Source organism: Conger conger, chromosome 2, assembly GCF_963514075.1.
Source record: "Conger conger chromosome 2, fConCon1.1, whole genome shotgun sequence".
NCBI classification, from domain to species: Eukaryota; Metazoa; Chordata; class Actinopteri; order Anguilliformes; family Congridae; genus Conger; species Conger conger.
In genome coordinates this window covers 75119311-75139554 of record NC_083761.1, presented here as the reverse complement: position 1 = coordinate 75139554, position 20244 = coordinate 75119311, and the positions used below count along the sequence as shown (strand labels likewise).

The 20244-nt window shown below is 45.2% G+C and overlaps 1 protein-coding gene across 3 annotated transcripts in view; it reads left to right on the top strand.

Moving 5' to 3' along the window:
* Positions 1 to 20244, top strand: part of pemt (phosphatidylethanolamine N-methyltransferase) — a 55534-nt gene that overhangs the window by 13383 nt on the left and 21907 nt on the right. For all 3 annotated transcript variants that reach the window (XM_061230994.1, XM_061230993.1, XM_061230995.1), the window contains exon 3: positions 7969 to 8084. In XM_061230994.1, the coding sequence (XP_061086978.1) occupies positions 7969 to 8084 (116 nt within the window). The remainder of the gene's footprint in view (positions 1 to 7968; positions 8085 to 20244) is intronic.

Genomic DNA, 20244 nt, shown 5'->3' with positions numbered 1-20244 from the left:
GGTACAGAGGGGAGAAAGGTGTGTTATGGAGCTGACTGATGGGTTAGAGGGGAGAAAGGTGTGTTATGGAGCTGACTGATGGGTTACAGAGGGGAGAAAGGTGTCTTATGGAGCTGACTGATGGGTTACAGAGTGGAGAAAGGTGTGTTATGGAGCTGACTGATGGGGTACAGAGTGGAGAAAGGTGTGTTATGGAGCTGACTGATGGGTTACAGAGGGGAGAAAGGTGTGTTATGGAGCTGACTGATGGGTTAGAGGGGAGAAAGGTGTGTTATGGAGCTGACTGATGGGTTAGAGGGGAGGAAGGTGTGTTATGGAGCAGACTGATGGGTTAGAGGGGAGAAAGGTGTGTTATGGAGCTGACTGATGGGTTACAGAGGGGAGAAAGGTGTGTTATGGAGCTGACTGATGGGTTACAGAGGGGAGAAAGGTGTGTTATGGAGGTGACTGATGGGGTACAGAGGGGAGAAAAGTGTGTTATGGAGCTGACTGATGGGTTACAGAGTGGAGAAAGGTGTGTTATGGAGCTGACTGATGGGTTACAGAGGGGAGAAAGGTGTGTTATGGAGCTGACTGATGGGTTAGAGGGGAGAAAGGTGTGTTATGGAGCTGACTGATGGGTTACAGAGGGGAGAAAGGTGTGTTATGGAGCTGACTGATGGGTTAGAGGGGAGAAAGGTGTGTTATGGAGCTGACTGATGGGTTAGAGGGGAGAAAGGTGTGTTATGGAGCTGACTGATGGGTTACAGAGGGGAGAAAGGTGTGTTATGGAGCTGACTGATGGGTTAGAGGGGAGAAAGGTGTGTTATGGAGGTGACTGATGGGGTACAGAGGGGAGAAAGGTGTGTTATGGAGCTGACTGATGGGGTACAGAGTGGAGAAAGGTGTGTTATGGAGCTGACTGATGGGTTAGAGGGGAGAAAGGTGTGTTATGGAGCTGACTGATGGGTTAGAGGGGAGAAAGGTGTGTTATGGAGCTGACTGATGGGTTAGAGGGGAGAAAGGTGTGTTATGGAGCTGACTGATGGGTTAGAGGGGAGAAAGGTGTGTTATGGAGCTGACTGATGGGGTACAGAGTGGAGAAAGGTGTGTTATGGAGCTGACTGATGGGTTAGAGGGTAGAGAGGTGTGTTATGGAGCTGACTGATCGGTTAGAGTGGAGAAAGGTGTGTTTGGAAACTGGGTTAACTGGGACGGGTTACAGAGGGGAGGAAGGTGTGTTATGGAGCTGACTGATGGGTTAGAGGGGAGAAAGGTGTGTTATGGAGCTGACTGATGGGTTACAGAGGGGAGAAAGGTGTGTTATGGAGCTGACTGATGGGTTAGAGGGGAGAAAGGTGTGTTATGGAGCTGACTGATGGGTTAGAGGGGAGAAAGGTGTGTTATCGAGCTGACTGATGGGTTAGAGGGTAGAGAGGTGTGTTATGGAGCTGACTGATCGGTTAGAGTGGAGAAAGGTGTGTTTGGAAACTGGGTTAACTGGGACGGGTTACAGAGGGGAGGAAGGTGTGTTATGGAGCTGACTGATGGGTTAGAGGGGAGAAAGGTGTGTTATGGAGCTGACTGATGGGTTACAGAGGGGAGAAAGGTGTGTTATGGAGCTGACTGATGGGTTAGAGGGGAGAAAGGTGTGTTATGGAGCTGACTGATGGGTTAGAGGGGAGAAAGGTGTGTTATGGAGCTGACTGATGGGTTACAGAGGGGAGAAAGGTGTGTTATGGAGCTGACTGATGGGTTAGAGGGGAGAAAGGTGTGTTATGGAGCTGACTGATGGGTTACAGAGGGGAGAAAGGTGTGTTATGGAGGTGACTGATGGGGTACAGAGGGGAGAAAGGTGTGTTATGGAGCTGACTGATGGGGTACAGAGTGGAGAAAGGTGTGTTATGGAGCTGACTGATGGGTTGGAGGGGAGAAAGGTGTGGTATGGAGCTGACTGATGGGTTAGAGGGAGAAAGGTGTGTTCTGGAGCTGACTGATGGGTTAGAGGGGAGAAAGGTGTGTTATCGAGCTGACTGATGGGTTAGAGGGTAGAGAGGTGTGTTATGGAGCTGACTGATCGGTTAGAGTGGAGAAAGGTGTGTTTGGAAACTGGGTTAACTGGGACGGGTTACAGAGGGGAGGAAGGTGTGTTATGGAGCTGACTGATGGGTTAGAGGGGAGAAAGGTGTGTTATGGAGCTGACTGATGGGTTACAGAGGGGAGAAAGGTGTGTTATGGAGCTGACTGATGGGTTAGAGGGGAGAAAGGTGTGTTATGGAGCTGACTGATGGGTTAGAGGGGAGAAAGGTGTGTTATGGAGCTGACTGATGGGTTACAGAGGGGAGAAAGGTGTGTTATGGAGCTGACTGATGGGTTAGAGGGGAGAAAGGTGTGTTATGGAGCTGACTGATGGGTTAGAGGGGAGAAAGGTGTGTTATGGAGCTGACTGATGGGTTAGAGGGTAGAGAGGTGTGTTATGGAGCTGACTGATCGGTTAGAGTGGAGAAAGGTGTGTTTGGAAACTGGGTTAACTGGGACGGGTTACAGAGGGGAGGAAGGTGTGTTATGGAGCTGACTGATGGGTTAGAGGGGAGAAAGGTGTGTTATGGAGCTGACTGATGGGTTACAGAGGGGAGAAAGGTGTGTTATGGAGCTGACTGATGGGTTAGAGGGGAGAAAGGTGTGTTATGGAGCTGACTGATGGGTTACAGAGGGGAGAAAGGTGTGTTATGGAGGTGACTGATGGGGTACAGAGGGGAGAAAGGTGTGTTATGGAGCTGACTGATGGGTTACAGAGGGGAGAAAGGTGTGTTATGGAGCTGACTGATGGGTTAGAGGGGAGAAAGGTGTGTTATGGAGCTGACTGATGGGTTAGAGGGGAGAAAGGTGTGTTATAGAGCTGACTGATGGGTTAGAGGGGAGAAAGGTGTGTTATGGAGCTGACTGATGGGTTAGAGGGGAGAAAGGTGTGTTATGGAGCTGACTGATGGGTTACAGAGGGGAGAAAGGTGTGTTATGGAGCTGACTGATGGGTTAGAGGGGAGAAAGGTGTGTTATGGAGCTGACTGATGGGGTACAGAGGGGAGAAAGGTGTGTTATGGAGCTGACTGATGGGGTACAGAGTGGAGAAAGGTGTGTTATGGAGCTGACTGATGGGTTAGACGGGAGAAAGGTGTGTTATGGAGCTGACTGATGGGTTAGAGGGGAGAAAGGTGTGTTATGGAGCTGACTGATGGGTTAGAGGGGAGAAAGGTGTGTTATGGAGCTGACTGATGGGTTAGAGGGGAGAAAGGTGTGTTATGGAGCTGACTGATGGGGTACAGAGTGGAGAAAGGTGTGTTATGGAGCTGACTGATGGGTTAGAGGGTAGAGAGGTGTGTTATGGAGCTGACTGATCGGTTAGAGTGGAGAAAGGTGTGTTTGGAAACTGGGTTAACTGGGACGGGTTACAGAGGGGAGGAAGGTGTGTTATGGAGCTGACTGATGGGTTCGAGGGGAGAAAGGTGTGTTATGGAGCTGACTGATGGATTACAGAGGGGAGAAAGGTGTGTTATGGAGCTGACTGATGGGTTAGAGGGGAGAAAGGTGTGTTATGGAGCTGACTGATGGGTTAGAGGGGAGAAAGGTGTGTTATGGAGCTGACTGATGGGTTAGAGGGTAGAGAGGTGTGTTATGGAGCTGACTGATGGGTTAGAGGGGAGAAAGGTGTGTTATGGAGCTGACTGATGGGTTAGAGGGGAGAAAGGTGTGTTATGGAGGTGACTGATGGGGTACAGAGGGGAGAAAGGTGTGTTATGGAGCTGACTGATGGGGTACAGAGGGGAGAAAGGTGTGTTATGGAGCTGACTGATGGGGTACAGAGTGGAGAAAGGTGTGTTATGGAGCTGACTGATGGGTTAGAGGGGAGAAAGGTGTGTTATGGAGCTGACTGATGGGTTAGAGGGGAGAAAGGTGTGTTATGGAGCTGACTGATGGGTTAGAGGGGAGAAAGGTGTGTTATGGAGCTGACTGATGGGTTAGAGGGGAGAAAGGTGTGTTATGGAGGTGACTGATGGGGTACAGAGTGGAGAAAGGTGTGTTATGGAGCTGACTGATGGGTTAGAGGGTAGAGAGGTGTGTTATGGAGCTGACTGATCGGTTAGAGTGGAGAAAGGTGTGTTTGGAAACTGGGTTAACTGGGACGGGTTACAGAGGGGAGGAAGGTATGTTTTGGAACTAATGTGACAGAGGGTTGCAGAGGGGGGACTTAAAAAAAAGAATGCGTACATTTATCATTTGAAAAATATTGATGACAATACAATTACAGTATACAGTGCTCTCCATACTTTTTTCTTGATTTGGCTGTGTTGTCCCCAATTTAATGGTTACGTGGTTAAAGTGCATATTTTCATCTTTTAAAGGGTATGTTTATATATTTTGGATTCACCATGTAGAAATGACAGCATTTTAATACATAGCCCCCCATTTCAGGGCGCCATAATGTTTGGGACACATTAATGTTCAGTAAACGACAGTAGTTTTTGTTTTGTTCTTTGTTGAATATTCTTTGTATGCAATGACTGCTTGATGTCTGTGACCCATATCACCAGGCACTGAGTATCTTCGCTGGTGATGCTCTGCCAGGCGGGCCCGTCTAAAATCGTACAGAGTACAGAGCCAAATCAAAAAAGTATTTTGTCCCGAACATTATGTACTGTATCTCAGTGATGATTTCTCCCAGTCTTTATCGAACATGGCAGTAATTCCTGACTGTATTTTCCACTTTTGATCACATGACACAGCTCATTACCTGAAGTGTTCATTATCTGTGGCCTTCTTCCCTCTTCTTTATGAAGACCAGTAATGTTGGAGGGCTGATACACATTCACACAGTAACAGTGAATAAGGCATGAGTCAGCAGACCTCTCTGTCTTCAGTCCAAACCTGTTTCTGTGGCTCAAACCCCATGTGAAAAAGCCCCCGTCTACAGCACCACGGTGACTGGCCAAAAGCCAATCAGAATGGGCCAAATGGAGAAGTCTGGTTAGCTCAGAAAAGGTCACTTAGTCAGCAAATCCTGGAAGGTGATGCAGTCCAATTTCAACTTGTATGGCCATATTCCTCAAATTGGTCATACCACTGCTGCTGCTGCTGCTACTGGTTTCTTGGGGGCCAGTCAAAGTCTGGCGCTTTCTGTTATGAGAAAGGAGCAACTCTCTTTCTCACTCTGACTCATTCTCACTCTCTCTTCTCCTTCTGTCTCCCCTCTCTATACCCCTCTCTCTTTTGCCTCCCACCCCAAAGTGTAATTTAATATTAAAGAAGGATTGCATGACGTTGGTCAGCCAAACTAATCTCAGAGCAATCTTTTTTTCTCAGAACATAACCAGTATATGTAAATTGAGATTTCTTAGAAGTCACTACTAATATGACTGACTGTGTGGAGCCCAAGGAACAGCACCAGTTTCTGTAACTGATTTCAGTAATACCAACTTCAACAACACCAGATTCTGTAACTCTGATTTCAGTAATACCAACTTCAACAACACCAGATTCTGTAACTCTGATTTCAGTTATCCCAACTTCAACAACAACACCAGATTCTGTAACTCTGATTTCAGTAATACCAATTTAAACAACACCATTACATTACATTACATTACATTATTGGCATTTGGCAGACGCTCTTATCCAGAGCGACATACAGTTGATTAGACTAAGCAGGAGACAATCCTCCCCTGGAGCAATGCAGGGTTGAGGGCCTTGCTCAAGGGCCCAACGGCTGTGCATATCTTATTGTGGCTACACCGGGATTAGAACCACCGACCTTGTGTGTCCCAGTCAATTACCTTAACCATTATGGTACAGGCCGCCCCAGCTTCTACCAGAGTGACTCACAGGGCTACAGTTGCAGTTGGTGAATGCAGTGAGAGGGAAATTAACTGTAAAAGAGTCTAGAAGAGAGGCCAGGTGAAAATTCTATTATACCAAGGAAACCTCTAAAAGACAATTCCATAGTGAAGCTCACTGCCGCACTTTCACGCACGCACGCACGCACGCATGCACGCACACACGCAGTGCGCAGGGAGAAGGGTAGTCGATCAGCCAAATCAATCAGGATAGAGTGATGGTGATGTTTAAAAGGTTGAATTCCCTTAAAAATGTTTAAAAATGAAAAAAGCAGAGCTTCCAGTGAACAATTTACATTCGTGGAATTCATTCCATTTTCAGTATTCTCAGAATGCAAAGAGATTAAGACTAAATCTTTAGGTTTTTTTCAATCAGTTGTGGAGGGTCATTTGTATTCATTTATACCAGGAATGTTACAACTTGAAATTTAATAAATAAATGACAGCCGTCAGGGAATGCTGCCTGTTTGTTTGTTTGTGTGCGTCATGCCCATGGTGTTTTATTTATAACTGCAACTTTGACAGGACCTTTTTTTCAAACACTGTAATCTTTGTGAACACTTTCATCATAACGTTATCTCGGGAGGCAAACAGGAGCGCTCTTTTGTCCGGGCGGGGTAGCGGGGGTTGTGTAGGATTGTGGTTTTTAAAAAGGGGTTTTTGGTATGCGGCTGTGCACCACCAACATGTCCCCTCCGAGCTTCTGACCTCGCCTCATTAAAGCATCCCTTTTTACCAAAACACCCATCGTCTGCTTTCAGTGGGCTGTTTACCCACCGCTCCGGCTGGGAGACCTGTCGAGTCCTCGGGTGAACCAGCGGCCATCCCTCGACAACCTGTCTCCTCTGTGACTGGATGAGCACCACTAATTACTGGCCTCTTTTGCGAGCAGGAAGGATTCAATACTAATTGAGTGAAGTGCTTTTCTTGGAGATGCAGGACAAAAAAACGTAATCCACATCTGCCTTTGTTTTGCTGTTCTTTGGTCACGCATCCCAATCTGATTAATCTGCTTACCTCTGGCTCCGGCAGAGTTTTAGCCATATTAAATGCTCCTTCCCTGTGTTCTGTTGGCAGAGAGTCTGCACTTAATGCGCCTGTTTTGAGTGATGCATTCTGTGTGCTCATTAGGAAAGCGTACGGTGGAGACGTGGGGTCCGGTTTTCAGGGTTAGCCCGGGTAAAAGTTGCTGTCAGCTTTGAAACTTGGCTTAAATCCTAAAAACAGTACCAAACACAGTTTCTTCTGCTGCTGTAGCCTATCCACTTAGAGGTTTGATGGTGTGTTCAGAGATGCTCTTCTGCAAAAACGTTTGTAATGTGTGGTTATTTGAGTTACTGTCACCTTCCTGTCAGCTTTGACCAGTCTGGCCCTTCTCTGACCTCTCTCATTAACAACGCGTTTCTGTCTGCAGAACTGCTGGTCACTGGTTTTTTGTTTTTCACACCATTTTATGCAAACTCCCAGGAGATCAGAAGTTTCTGAGATGCTCAAGCCACCCTGTCTGGCATGGTCAAAGTCACTTAGATCACATTTCTTCCCCATTCTGGTCTGAACAGCTCAACCTCTTCATCACGTCTGCATGCTTTTATGCATTTGGTTGCTGCCACATGATTGGCTGATTAAATATTTGCCTTAACAAGGTCTACCAAATACAGTGCCATTCAATGAGTCAAGAAGTCAGCATGAGTATTGGAACAAAGGTTCTGATAAATTTAATGACTTGCAAGGTCAATATTTTGTGGCATACTGCCTGGAATCTGAAGCCAGCTTCCTTTCCCTGTGGACAGGTGATGTGCTGTCAGGGAGCAGAGGAAAACAACTGTTTCCAGCTTTTGTTCCTGTTCTTAAAATAGGCCGCAATTTAAAAAAAAAGAAAATCGAATTTCAATTTTTTCTCATTTCTCTTCATGTTAACAAAGTGTTTGGTGGTTTAGGGCTTTAGATGTTTCAGTGTTTATTTTGTAGGGCTATCACAGAGTTGTTTTGTAGTGTTGTCTCACAGAGTTGTTTTGTAGTGTTAGCTCACAGAGTTGTTTTGTAGTGTTGTCTCCCAGTGTTGTTTTGTAGTGTTGTCTCACAGTGTTGTTGTCTCCTGTAGGTGGCCAGGTGGGAGCACCGGACCCGGGGTCTGACCAGGCTGTTTGGGGGGCCCTATGTGGCCTGTTACTTCCTGGGGCTCCTCATTATCCTTCTCAATGTGTACCGCAGTCACAGGTCAGCTGCACTCTCGCTCTCTTTCCCTCTATCCCTCACACTCCCTCTCCCTCTCTCGTGTTCTCTCCCTCCTTCTTTCTTCCCCTCTCTCCCTTTCTCTCTTTGTCCGTCTCGCTCTCTGTCTCTTTCTCTCTCTCTTTTTGATCAATGCATGCCTGTACACCTGCAAACAGAAATGCGCAAGTAACGCAAGTGCACAAGGACACAACTGCACACGTATGAGCACCATAACACTTCTGCAGTGGGTATGAGTGCATTTTGAAGCCACGTTTTTAACTCCCCTTAGATCTGCTGCTGTAATTTCACCAACCCATATGTTGCCCCCCTCCTGCAACCCCCTGGTTACAGGCTGTAAATTTAAGAAAGTACCATGGCAACATGTTGGCTTTTAGGTAGATGAGTCACTGTGCCTATACCACTGGACCTGTAATGCGCAAGAGCACGTCAAACTTTGCCATGGCAACGTGGAGTAATGCACTTTGTATTTCATAAAATTTCCTTTTTTGGTTGGTTTTTGTTCGTTTTTTTTGTGATGGATGTGTCAGGAAGATGCGTGTAGGTTTGGAAAGGCAAACGGGCGACAGGCAGCATGTTTCTACTTCCTGCAGGCCAACCCCAAGATTTTTACTGTGCAGTCAGCCAGTGCATAGAGAGAGAGAGCCACAGGGTCTGCTGGGGTCCCCAACCCTGACCCTGGAGAGCCAGAGGGTCTGCTGGGGTCCTCAACCCTGGTCTTGTTATGGAAATGGGTAATATTTGTCAACGACTGAGCTAGCTGGCATTGTTAGACCATCCATTTGTATTAAGAGGTTGGTGGCGAACTAAATGGAATGTGCATTTAAAATCGTTCAGAAGTAACTGTTCGCTGCAAACATTTGCAGTCTTGAACGCACGTCTGGTCCTGGAAAGCTACAGACACTCCATAAGGACACTCTGTAGGACACTAAAAGCACAGAGACGTTTGCTTGATGCCTGGGAAGGATGGTGATGGGGGTCTCATGGCATTACATTACAGTGCATTATAGACATTTAGCAGATGCTCCTATCCAGAGCCACGTGAAATAAAGTGCAAATAAAACCCCAGGACAAGTGCTGAGGACCCTCGAGGAAAGTACTGTTCTGAGCCCTAGCATGATCACACAGATACTACTTGAACCCTTGAAAAGTACATCAGTTTATCAACTGGCATACCACAGTTGGCAGCTCGAATACCCTCTGCTGTTCTGACATCCACAGGAAGGTCAATCCACCACCTTGGGGCCAGAACAGACAGCAGTTGTGACCGCGAAGTGCAAGTGCGGTGAGGGGGAGGCGCCAGGGGTCCAAACATAGCTGAACAGAGGGGTCTGGCTGTTGTATAGGTTCTGATTAGTGATTGAATGTGTGCAGGGGCTGCTCCCTTAACTGCATGGTATGAGGGCACCAAAGTTTTACATTTGATGCGAGCCATAACAGGCAGCCAGTGGAAGTCGCTGAGCAGGGGACTGACGTGAGAATGTCTGGGCACGTTGAATAGCAGATGAGCTGCGGCATTCTGGACTACTGTGTGTCCAAGTGGGACAGGATCATTGCTTGAACGAGGAGCTGAGTTGAGTAGGTGGTGAGGGATGGATGGATTCTCCAGATGTTGTGCAGGAAGAACCTGCATGCCCGGGTCACCGCTGCGATGTTCTCAGAGAAGGACAGCCTGTTATCCATCACCACTCCGAGGGTTCTTACACTGGGGGATGAGGTCAGGCAGGCGGAGATACGGGTAGAGATCTGTGTGTCAGATGGGGCGGGGGGGGGAGTTGAATTATACAGCTTTTTTGTCCTCAGCACCGCTGACAGTACCTGAACAGGAGTTATTTTCGTCCATCTGCTTCGTGCAATGGTGTATTTGGCGCCGGTGTAATGGTCCTGGCAGAATCTCTCTTGCAGGTCTCCATGGGTGTCACTGGCTCTCAACTGCAGTTGCCTGCCGTATTCTCCCATTAGAAACACAATGTAGCAGGTGTAGTAGCAGCCTCGACCTGCGCATGTCGAGTGCAAAAGAGCTTGCCGCCATTCAATGGAGATGGAAGTGAAATGTGATATTCCAGTAAATGGCAGTGATGGAAGGAAATGCCATCGGGGGAAGTTTTATTTTATCTTCAGAAGTGATATTCCCCATTCGCCTCAATGGCAGCTCCAATGTTTGGCTTCAGAAGCTTCGGTCAGCTGAAGCTATGGTGGCCTGTCCAGTTAAATATGCATGTCTATAGCTCAGACTGAAGCTGTGTTCACCTGTCCAGTTAAATATGCATGTTTATGGCTCAAGCAATCGCAGTCAGGACACTGTTGGTCCGACCCATAAACGCGTTCACACGCTAGTTGAATATCTCAGAAAATGTCGGGAAAAAGGAAATGGGATGAAGCGCGGAGAGAGGACAATGAAATGAATTAAAAATGAAGCTGAAAGCTGCAGCTGTAATTACAATGATGCTTCACTGCCACCTGTCTTTTCACACTTGAAAAGACCAAATGAAAGAGTAAAGAATATCCAGGCCTTCACATGGAGAGCTGAAGCTAAAAAATAACTTTAATTTAATTCATTAAAAATGTGCGGTTTTTCATTAATTTTTCCCAGCTCAAATAATGAACAGCACAATTCTGCACATGAGTGTCTTATCTTTGCTACTAATTAATTCAAGGGTTGAAAATTGTTTTTCCAACATTTGCATATGGGTACCTGAAAGTGCTCCCCCCCTCCCTAGAGAGTTTGTGTTTAATAATAAATTATAAATGATAATGAAAAAGGTTTGGGGGTTTATATTGGGATTGTGGGGCAATTTGTTGATGAGGCCATTCTTGAATGGATTTATCTACCTGTTGAACAGTTGAGTAGGTAGCCTGCAGAGCTAAAGAAAAAGGTCCCCAGCCAATGGGAATGAATTGCTGTCATATTAATTGTGAGTATCACCTTTGTCAGTGGCCAGTTTGTATTCAGCGTTGAGTCAGCGTTGTTTTTTCTTGCTTGTTGAGTAGCAGAATCTGATCAGATATGTAGTGTTGCTCGTGCATGGATCATGTGCTATATTTACCCTTAGTGATGTCTGCCAAATTGTGCCAAATGATTCCAATGCCGCAAATATACATTCAGTGAATGTAAAAATATAATCCGTTTATAAAAACACGTCTTTGCAATTATTAGTTAAAGCTTGGCAATGTGCGGGAGAATAATTCTGACACAATCTGTCCTTTTAATTTTGGAATGTGTATTTTGTACAGACAGACAGTTCTTTGCATGTGTGATATTTTTGAGATATTCCAGGTTCCTCGTGAGCTTTGCTGAAGTTTGAAGTTAATTCTATTTTTACACATACTGAGTGTACTTTAAAATTTGAACATTTTATATTTGTAAATCTTGATTTAGCACATTCAGACAACTGGTCTATATTGGTGGCGGAAACTATGCTTTGTAGTGGAGCAACTAAAAATACATGGAAATATAATACCATACCAGAAGCGCAGTTTAATTGTAATATTGCCTGTATTATCAGCATATCTTCCGGTCTGAAGGCTCCTGTAGAAGTTTAGCCCGGGGGGCTATGCTAGTGTTTGTGTGGTCTTGTGGTCATGCTGGTCTTTGTCCGCTCTCATGCTGCTGTTTTTGTCTGGACTTGTGATTTGGGCCTGCCGGAAGCCTGGTTGATGTCACAGCGAGTGGTGGGAGGGTCTTACCGTTTAAACCACCGGAACCTTCTCCCGAATCCATCCCAGGGCAGAGCATGTGAGAAGCACAGAAACACCCCCGCAGTGCCAGACTGCCAGCCGGGGGGAGCTCAGCCGTGGGCGTGCAGCAGAAGAGATTCAGCCCACAGTGGCGTTAGCATTCTGCCATGTTTACCCAGCACTGTTTTTCAAGATTTTTTCCCCAATGTTTCCCCTTTTTCTCCCAATTTGGTAGCCAATTATACCCTATCTAAACCAGTTGGTGCTAGCTGGCTTACGGCCCCGTCCCTCAGCGGCCCGGTAGGATCTTGCGACCCTGAGAGTGACACGCCTTCTCCAAGCCGTCTCGTCTCAGTTAAAGTGTTACTCCGAGGTGCTCTGACGTGCACCTCCCCAGAAATGGCAGTATTTTTGTTGTTTCGAATTACACTAAGAATCCGGAAGAATCTCAGCACAGTGGCATAGAAACCCAACCGCCAACTAGTGTTTTGGGGGTGTAATTGCACAGCAACGCAGACACTCCAGCGCTCTAGTGTCAATGTTCACAACGGAGCCATGGTGGCACAACAGGCTAAGATGCAGTGGACTTGCGGTTGCAGTTCACTGCATTGAAAGCATCAGAGTTCTAGGACACTGACTTGGAATCTTGAAACAAACATACTGAAAAAGAAAATGAAAAAAGAAGCTACTCCTTGCCCTAATGCTGTCATAAAATACTGTGTGTTTGTGTTATTTTACTACCTGAGTTATTGCTGCTGTTCATTTTGGAAAAAAATATTATCAAAGGGTTAAAAGTGCACGATTCAACAAGCAGTGACAGCAGTCAGCCCAGGAACCGGACAGCCCGTTGTCTGGGTGGCACTGTACCATACTGTTAGGGATGTGGGTTCGGTTCCCAGGTGGGGGCACTTGGAGAAGGTGCTTCATGTGAAGTGTTTCCATAAATGGCCGGCCATGTGAATGGGATGCATGCAGGGATGGGTGTTGTTTCGGTTTTGCTGATACTGGGACTTTGAAATAAAGAGCAAATGACGGCACGAAAGAACATTTTGTTTATTGCAGTGGCAAAATAAATGGAATAATTCTATTGGTTTATATGCTTTCCATTCTCTTTTGTTTTTAATAATGGGCTTTTGGAGTCTTTGCTCAATTCATCACCATGGAAACTCAGTGAGTTCTGTGGACTTAGCAAAGTTGTTGCACAGGTTACCAAGATGCCAGTGAAAGATGTTAAATACTACAAGTACCATGATCCACCGAGGTACTTGGTTACCATCCACATAACCTTGGTCGAAAAGCAAACAAACATTCTGTGGAAATTTCCTGAGTGGGCCCTCAATTGAAAGTGAACGGATGTTAAACGAACATAAAGTATGCAAGTTGCACTGGATACGATCTGCGAACGTTCCGTCGACCGGCAGGGGTCACTGGTGGGCGATAAGGCACTCAGTCATCCTGGCTGGCTGTGACCCTCCCTCCCTGTGTGATGTCACTGCAGTTCCGCCTCACCCCATTGGCCAACCGGCCACCCAGGCACAGTCCAGACCCAATGGCAGACTGTGGGGCTTATCTGTGCTCTAGATCAGTGCCGTAGCAGGATGAGCCACCCAGCAGCACCGCCTTGGTCAGCACGGTGGTGGAGTGATCAACAAGAAGGAGGTTCGGGGTTGAAATGCCGGCCAGCCAGATCCTCTCTGCAGGCACTCCGGTTTCCTCCCACATTGAAAGACGTGCGTGTCAGGCTAGGTGTGCTCCTGCCGTTGCCCCATGATCGAGGCGCTGGACTCAGAACCGGACTCGGCCCCCAGCCCAGGTAACTAGGACGGGTCAAATTCAGAGGGCAAATTACCCCACGGAATTCAATAAAGTATATCTGACATTTGATTCCTGCCAGCTTCACAAGGCTGTATATCCGTGGTTATCAGGAGACCCACAGCCTGCAAGTAGGATTCACCAGGTCAGTTCGGTGGGTGTTGGAATTTGGTCCTTTGTGAAGTAAAACTTGTAGTCCAATATTCAGGTAAACAACAATTTATTAATATAGCAAAAATAGTATACAGTATGAAGCATACCGGGTAAAAGCAAGGCAGTTCAATTAGAAACTCATGTTAGAAAGGAATGAGCTTTTATGCCCAAAACCTCCTGAAGTAAAATGCAGGTACTTGTCCCCGATTGGGTGACAGGCAGACATTTGTATGCATATGATGTGACCAAGGAAACCAAATGGTAATTGTCAGCAAAGCAGACAGTGAACCCCCCTTAATCATTCAGTATGGGCTTCCTAACCCCCCTTGATCATTCGGTACGATTGAGGTGTTAGGTGACCATCCGATAATAATTACACTTTGCATTTAGTTGTGCACATGCACACTTTTCTGTTTAGCATAACATGTCTTTCTGACTGTGTGTTCATTCCAATGTGTGTCAAGGCCTCGGCTACTATCTCTGTGCTTTGTGTGCGCTGCCAGTGTGCATGCACAATGTCTAATGCCATCATCGGAGAAGAATAGGCTTCGTTATTCTTACGATTCACAGCGACTTCCTGTTTACTCTCTTTTCTTTCATGGAAATTCACCAGCAGATGCTGACAACGGTATTTGATTTTTGGCTTTGCATGGATGTGAAGGTAACTCAGCCATTGTTGTCAGCGTTCAGCGGCGAAAGTGGGTCAGCAGCTGGGCTTTACTGCAGGCTATCATGTCAGTGATGATGCAGGCCTGGGTTAGCTGCCAACTGACCTTCTGTTCTGTATCGATCCGGGAACTCTGCTTTCTGCCTTTTTAAAACTGACATACACTCAGTGACCACTTTATTAGGTAGGTTGGTACACCAGCTTGCTAATACAAATATTTAATCAGCCAGTCATGGCAGCAACTAAATACATAAAAGCATGCAGATGTGGTCAAGAGGTTCAGCTGTTTTTCAGACCAAATATCAGAATGGGGAAGAAATGTGATCTAAGTGACTTTGACCGTGGAATGATTCTTGGTACTGAGACGGGTGCGTAGGGGTTGGACCCAAAATGCATGACTCAGACAAACAAAGGAGCGATAAAGTCCTGTCATGGCTTTAATAAGGGATTGTCCAATGAGCGTAGTAGAAAGCAATTTCATACACGGGTAATCCAGCCAAAAATCAAAGTACAGTACCGAGGGAGAAGGCAGTCTCGAAATCGGTAAACCATGCAAAAACTCCAGTCACCATGAAAGCTGTCAGTGGGGCAGTAGTGCAGACGGATGGCAGGCAGGCTCGGAGTCGAAGGCGGTGCAAGAGTCAAGACCGAAGTCCTCTCTGCGGGGCAAAAGCACAAAGACAGCAGGCAAAAGTTTGTGGTACAGGCAGGCAGTGGTCAACAAAACAGAAGTCAATAATCTTTGGTCAATAAACAGGCTTGGATCGTAACAGGCTTGACTAAAATGCTCGAAAGTGCACTGACGAACAGGAGGCAACAATTTCGGCAAGACATGACATGAACACTGAGCTTATATGCAGGTGTAGACAGGTGCAGACAATTAGCTTGAGAGCAGTATGCGAATGCAAATCAGGTGTGGAGGATTGACAAATTAACAAGATAATTAGTCATTGTTAGTAATAAACCTATCGTGCCCTAGTGTTAGTAAATTAGTAAATGACATGCACAAGAAACGTAAGGTAAACATGAACACATGGTTAGAATGTTAGTATTACCCAATCCTGATCTAACGTTAGTAGATTAGTAAGTAGACTCAGGAAAATGAAACACTTAGGGAAGCGACAGCAAGGGAGAGAGAGAAAGCATGAATGCAAGGTTTGCAGAAAGACACGAAAGAGTTTGCTAATCAATGAACAGAACAACATAACATGAATCAAACATAAATCGTGACATAACAAGTTTGCAAAACGGTGACATATATAACATGACATGACAAGACTAGAAAATACATCGTAGCAAGACCTAAACATGGATCGTAACATGGCATGAAAATAAAACGTAACAAGAAATAAAACATAAAAACGTGGTGAGACTAGACTAACATAATACGTGACATGACAGTAAAATAACAAAGACAATAACTAAACATGAAACATGACGTGACAAGCATAAAACGTGACAGGTACCGGGATTGAGTATCTCAGAAACTGCTGATCTCCTGGGATTTTCACACACAACAGTCTCTAGAGTTTGCAGAGAATGGTCCGAAAAACAAGAAAACATTCCTTGTTAATGAGAGAGGTCAGAGAAGAATGGCCAGACTGGTCAAAGCTGACAGGAAGGTGACAGTAACGCAAATAACCACTCTTTACAACAGTGGTATGCAGAAGAGCAACTCTGAACATACAATGCGTCAAATCTCTTCAGTGGATAGGCTACAGCTGCAGAAGACCGATAAGTCTAAAAAATAAGTAATAAATACGTAAAAAAGTGCTCACTGTGTGTATTTCAGAGGCCCCAAGAACAATGCCATTTCTAGACGCTTCTCAGTCTGTGTCATGTAAAGCCTGGGAATGAACTCACTCACTCACTGCTACTGATGTCTGCCCCCACCACAATGTGAGACTCTGGGAAGTTTTGTTAGGCTCAGTGAGTGCTTAAGTGAGTGCACATATGGGTGTGAGTGAGTTTGTGTCTGCACTGGCACCTGTGTGTGTGTGTGTGTGTGTGTGTGTGTATATATCTGCGTGTTTGTGTGTCTATGAGCCTGCCCATGTGTATGTGCTCATGTCTGTGTGTGAGTGTGTGTCTGTTTGTGCATTCCAGTGCTTTATTGATGCTGCACATACACTCACTGGTATGGGAATGTTGTTAGCACGTCTGGCACTGTAGCTCATATAAATCAGGTGAATGCACTTGTGTTCTCTTTCCTCTCGATTGGAGCTTCTGCTAAATGGATGTAACGTAATTGCGCAAACCTGGTTTACAAGGCTTCTCTTACAAAGGACTCAGGGAGCATGCAGGGCTCCAGGACTGGAGTTTGGGATCCTTTTTGGAGACGGTCTGTCAATAACCTAATATTTTTCTCATATATGGGAATGAAAATTATTTTAAAATATGCGGATAGATTTGAGTTAATCTCTGGCCAAATAATTAATTTGATATGCATATGCTCTGTATTGTACTTGTAGGAGTTTTCAGATGGTGTTGAGGTTGATTGACGTTGGGGTAGGGGGATGTCAGTGTTGGATTAGTCTTAGTGTTGAGTAGGGTTATTGCTGGGCCTGTTGTTGGGGTAGTTGAACTTGGGTGGGAGAGCACACAAGCTTTCTATTCTCTGTCGTGACTGTTTCATCATGACTGTGGTATTGACATTGTAGCGAGGAAGATTATCAGCAGGGACTGCGTATGAAAAGGAAAGTATCAGCAAAGACGTCTGCTGCCGCAGTGTAATTCAAAACAAAAACACGTCCCATTGGGTGCGCTTGCGTAACACAGTTCTGGTTCAAGCCTTGTGATGCGACAGGTAATTTATTACAATTCTGTCAAAAGAAAAAGCATCCACTCCACTGTTATTAGCTGAAAGGAATGGAAAGAGCAGCCTCCATATTAAAAGGAAACTATTCAGTATTCAGACCTGGCTTTTAATGTGATTTGTAAGTGTTTTTAAATTGTGTCTCGTCCCGTTGACGCAAGAGAGTAGACTAGAATTTTGCTGCTGTCCATCACAATCCGGGAGAGAGTGGGAGAAGCATGAAGAAAATGGTAAAGCGTGAAGAATTTGATGCTTTACTTTTCATATTTGAATTTGAAGGTAAGAGTGGGAGTGAGGAGGTGGAGACTGAGAGAGAGGTCAGGAGAAAGCAAGATGTGTCCTTCTGTTCCTCAGGATTTCTGCCTAACACTTGAAATAATCAGCGCGTTCGCAGAGACGGGGGAGGGATAAACAGTGTTGTGGTTTTGTGCTGCAGTTCCTCTCATGACCGTTTGAAGTCTGAAATGACCTGTTGGACCTTTCATTATACATGTCCTGAACATTATGGTGCCCTAAAATGTGGGGTATGTATAAAATGTGCTGTCATTTCCACAAGATGTGGAATATGCTCACAGAATATCCTTATAAAAGTTGAGAAGGTGCACTTTAACCTCATGTGAATAGCTTTTTTTATAATTGTGAAGTGCAGAGCCAAATCAAGAAAGTTTTTTGCCCAAATATGGTGGCCCACAGTGTGTATAATAAAATAATATAAATTCACAGAATATAATAATGTCCTGAACTCATTATGTCTAGGGCAGTGATGATTCACTGCCCTAGACATAATGTCTAGTATCAGACCAGTGTATCAGACCAGTTGATGGTGATATTTAGCTTGCGTATTCTCCCAACATTCCTCATGAGTACCCCTCCCAGGATGGTGTCACACAAAATTCTGAGAAGTTTCCTCCCGCAGTGCCCACGGGTTGAGGAAAGTCATCAGCAACACGCATAACCTACTCAAAAGCCTAAGTACAAGCAGAATAAAGCTAAAGACTAAAAGGGAAGTACGTCTTCCCGTCCACTTCGCCAGACGTCAGTAGCTGCTATCATAAGTGCATTTATAATAGTAATCGCTGCCGTAATAATAATAATAACCTTATTTTAGTTCAAAGGCGCATGTCATGGTTCCCTTGAGGAAATTTCGCTTACAGTGGCCATGTTGGCATAATTGAGCGCGATGCAGTGCGCACACAACCGGCGCAATAATCGGGGCGGAGGGTCAGTGGAACTGAAAGAGAATCCAGCACCTTGCCCACGCTAACCTGTGAGCCGTAGTCCTCCTGGGCGGTTCTGTGATTTACCTTTCCGTGAGTCACAGAGACGTGCTACATCTCTCACACAAAGGAAACAAACTGAAAGAGAAGTAGGTTAATAAGCAAGTGCTGCCACTTTATGGCTTATACAACTATGGCAGGTTGCCTGTCCATGACGAAAGCTCTGTTCTACAGAAGCTTTGAGACTCTTCTAGAGAATTCTCCAGCTGTGCAACAATTCGTTCCAGCTGGGCTTCAGAGCACTTCCTGATCCATGACTCCCTGTCTCTAGCACATTTCTTACCCATAATCCTGTATGCCTTCATGTTTCTTTCCGCCTTCTGTTATTCTTTTTAACATTACATTGGTTATTTAGCGGATACTTTTATCCAAAGCAACCTACAGTTGGTTAGAGTACTGTAAAGCAGGGCAGGCAACGTGGGGCCCTGCTCAAGGGCCCAACGGCTGCGCGGATCTTATTGTGGCTACACCGGGTTTGAACCACCAACCTTCCGGATCCCAGCTATGTACCTTAGCCACAAGGTTATAGGCTGCTGGTTTTATTACTGTTTTACATAGCGCCATAGTTCCTGGGGCTCTATATTTTGTTATTTTCCTATGACAAATGACAATAAATTGCTTACTACTTATTCACTTCTCTGATGCCAACTTGATATCCAGCTGTATAGATAGAGTTTATGTAAAGTGAGTGTTGTACAGTGTGTGTGTATGTGTGTGTGTATGAGAGAGAGTCATGATATACCGTCTGTTTCAGGCCAAACAGCAATGAAGCTTGTTTTGGTCTTGACATTTGTTTCCAATCGGTCAAATATTTTCCTTTTGTTTCATTATAATTGTGGTTGGTCGAATACTCTATTATAGCCCAAAGGATGTCACTGCTCTGTTATTAGAACTATTAGTTTCCCTAGAGTCCCAGGGGCAGCTGACTGGGGGGACTCTTATATTCACCTCTTGGCATTTGAAGGCTTGGTAATGACAGCAGTGGGGGTCACTCATTTTTAAATGTTTCCACATTTAGATTTCTCTTCTCTGAATATGAATTAGTAGTGGATATTGGCCTATTCCTGCCTTGCATGCATTATTTGTGGTTTCCTTCTGAAACCTGAGGATATTTTTAGAGAGCTCTCACTGCATACAGGGTCTCAATTAGATGTTTGTCCCATTTTACAAATTTGTGTTATGTGAGTGGGCCCAACATCTCAGTGCCATGAAGTGCAATTGGTTCAATTACGGATTAGAACATTTTGAGCCAAATGCCATTTGGTGTTTCTATGTGAAATGCCTTTTATTGGCATATAATGCCTTTTTTCAGTTAATTCACAGCCAAATTAAAACTTCCTGTCAAACTTAATCCTAAATATGTGTCATTTGTGTGGTATGTGTGATAGTAGTGTGATAGGTATTTTCAGTCCCAAATGTCTGGATCTTTGTTGCTTAAGCTTTAGTTTTTGTGTGGTTTATTGTCAGGGCCCAGGTCTGACAAAAGGAATTAGCTTTGTAGGAATTTAGCTTTGAAGTCATATTTGGTGAGACCAGGTGCTGGAGATTTTCCAAGTAGTGTTGCCAATTCATTTACATGAATTGAATATTTTCTCGATTTCCAATTTTAACTTGACATTTGTTGTTTGTATACATTGATTTAATTACATCATACATAAGGTTTAGCAATAGACCATCATGCCAAATAGAATGTAAATATTCTCTCTCTCTCCCTCTCCCTCTCTCTCTCTCTCTCTCTCTCTC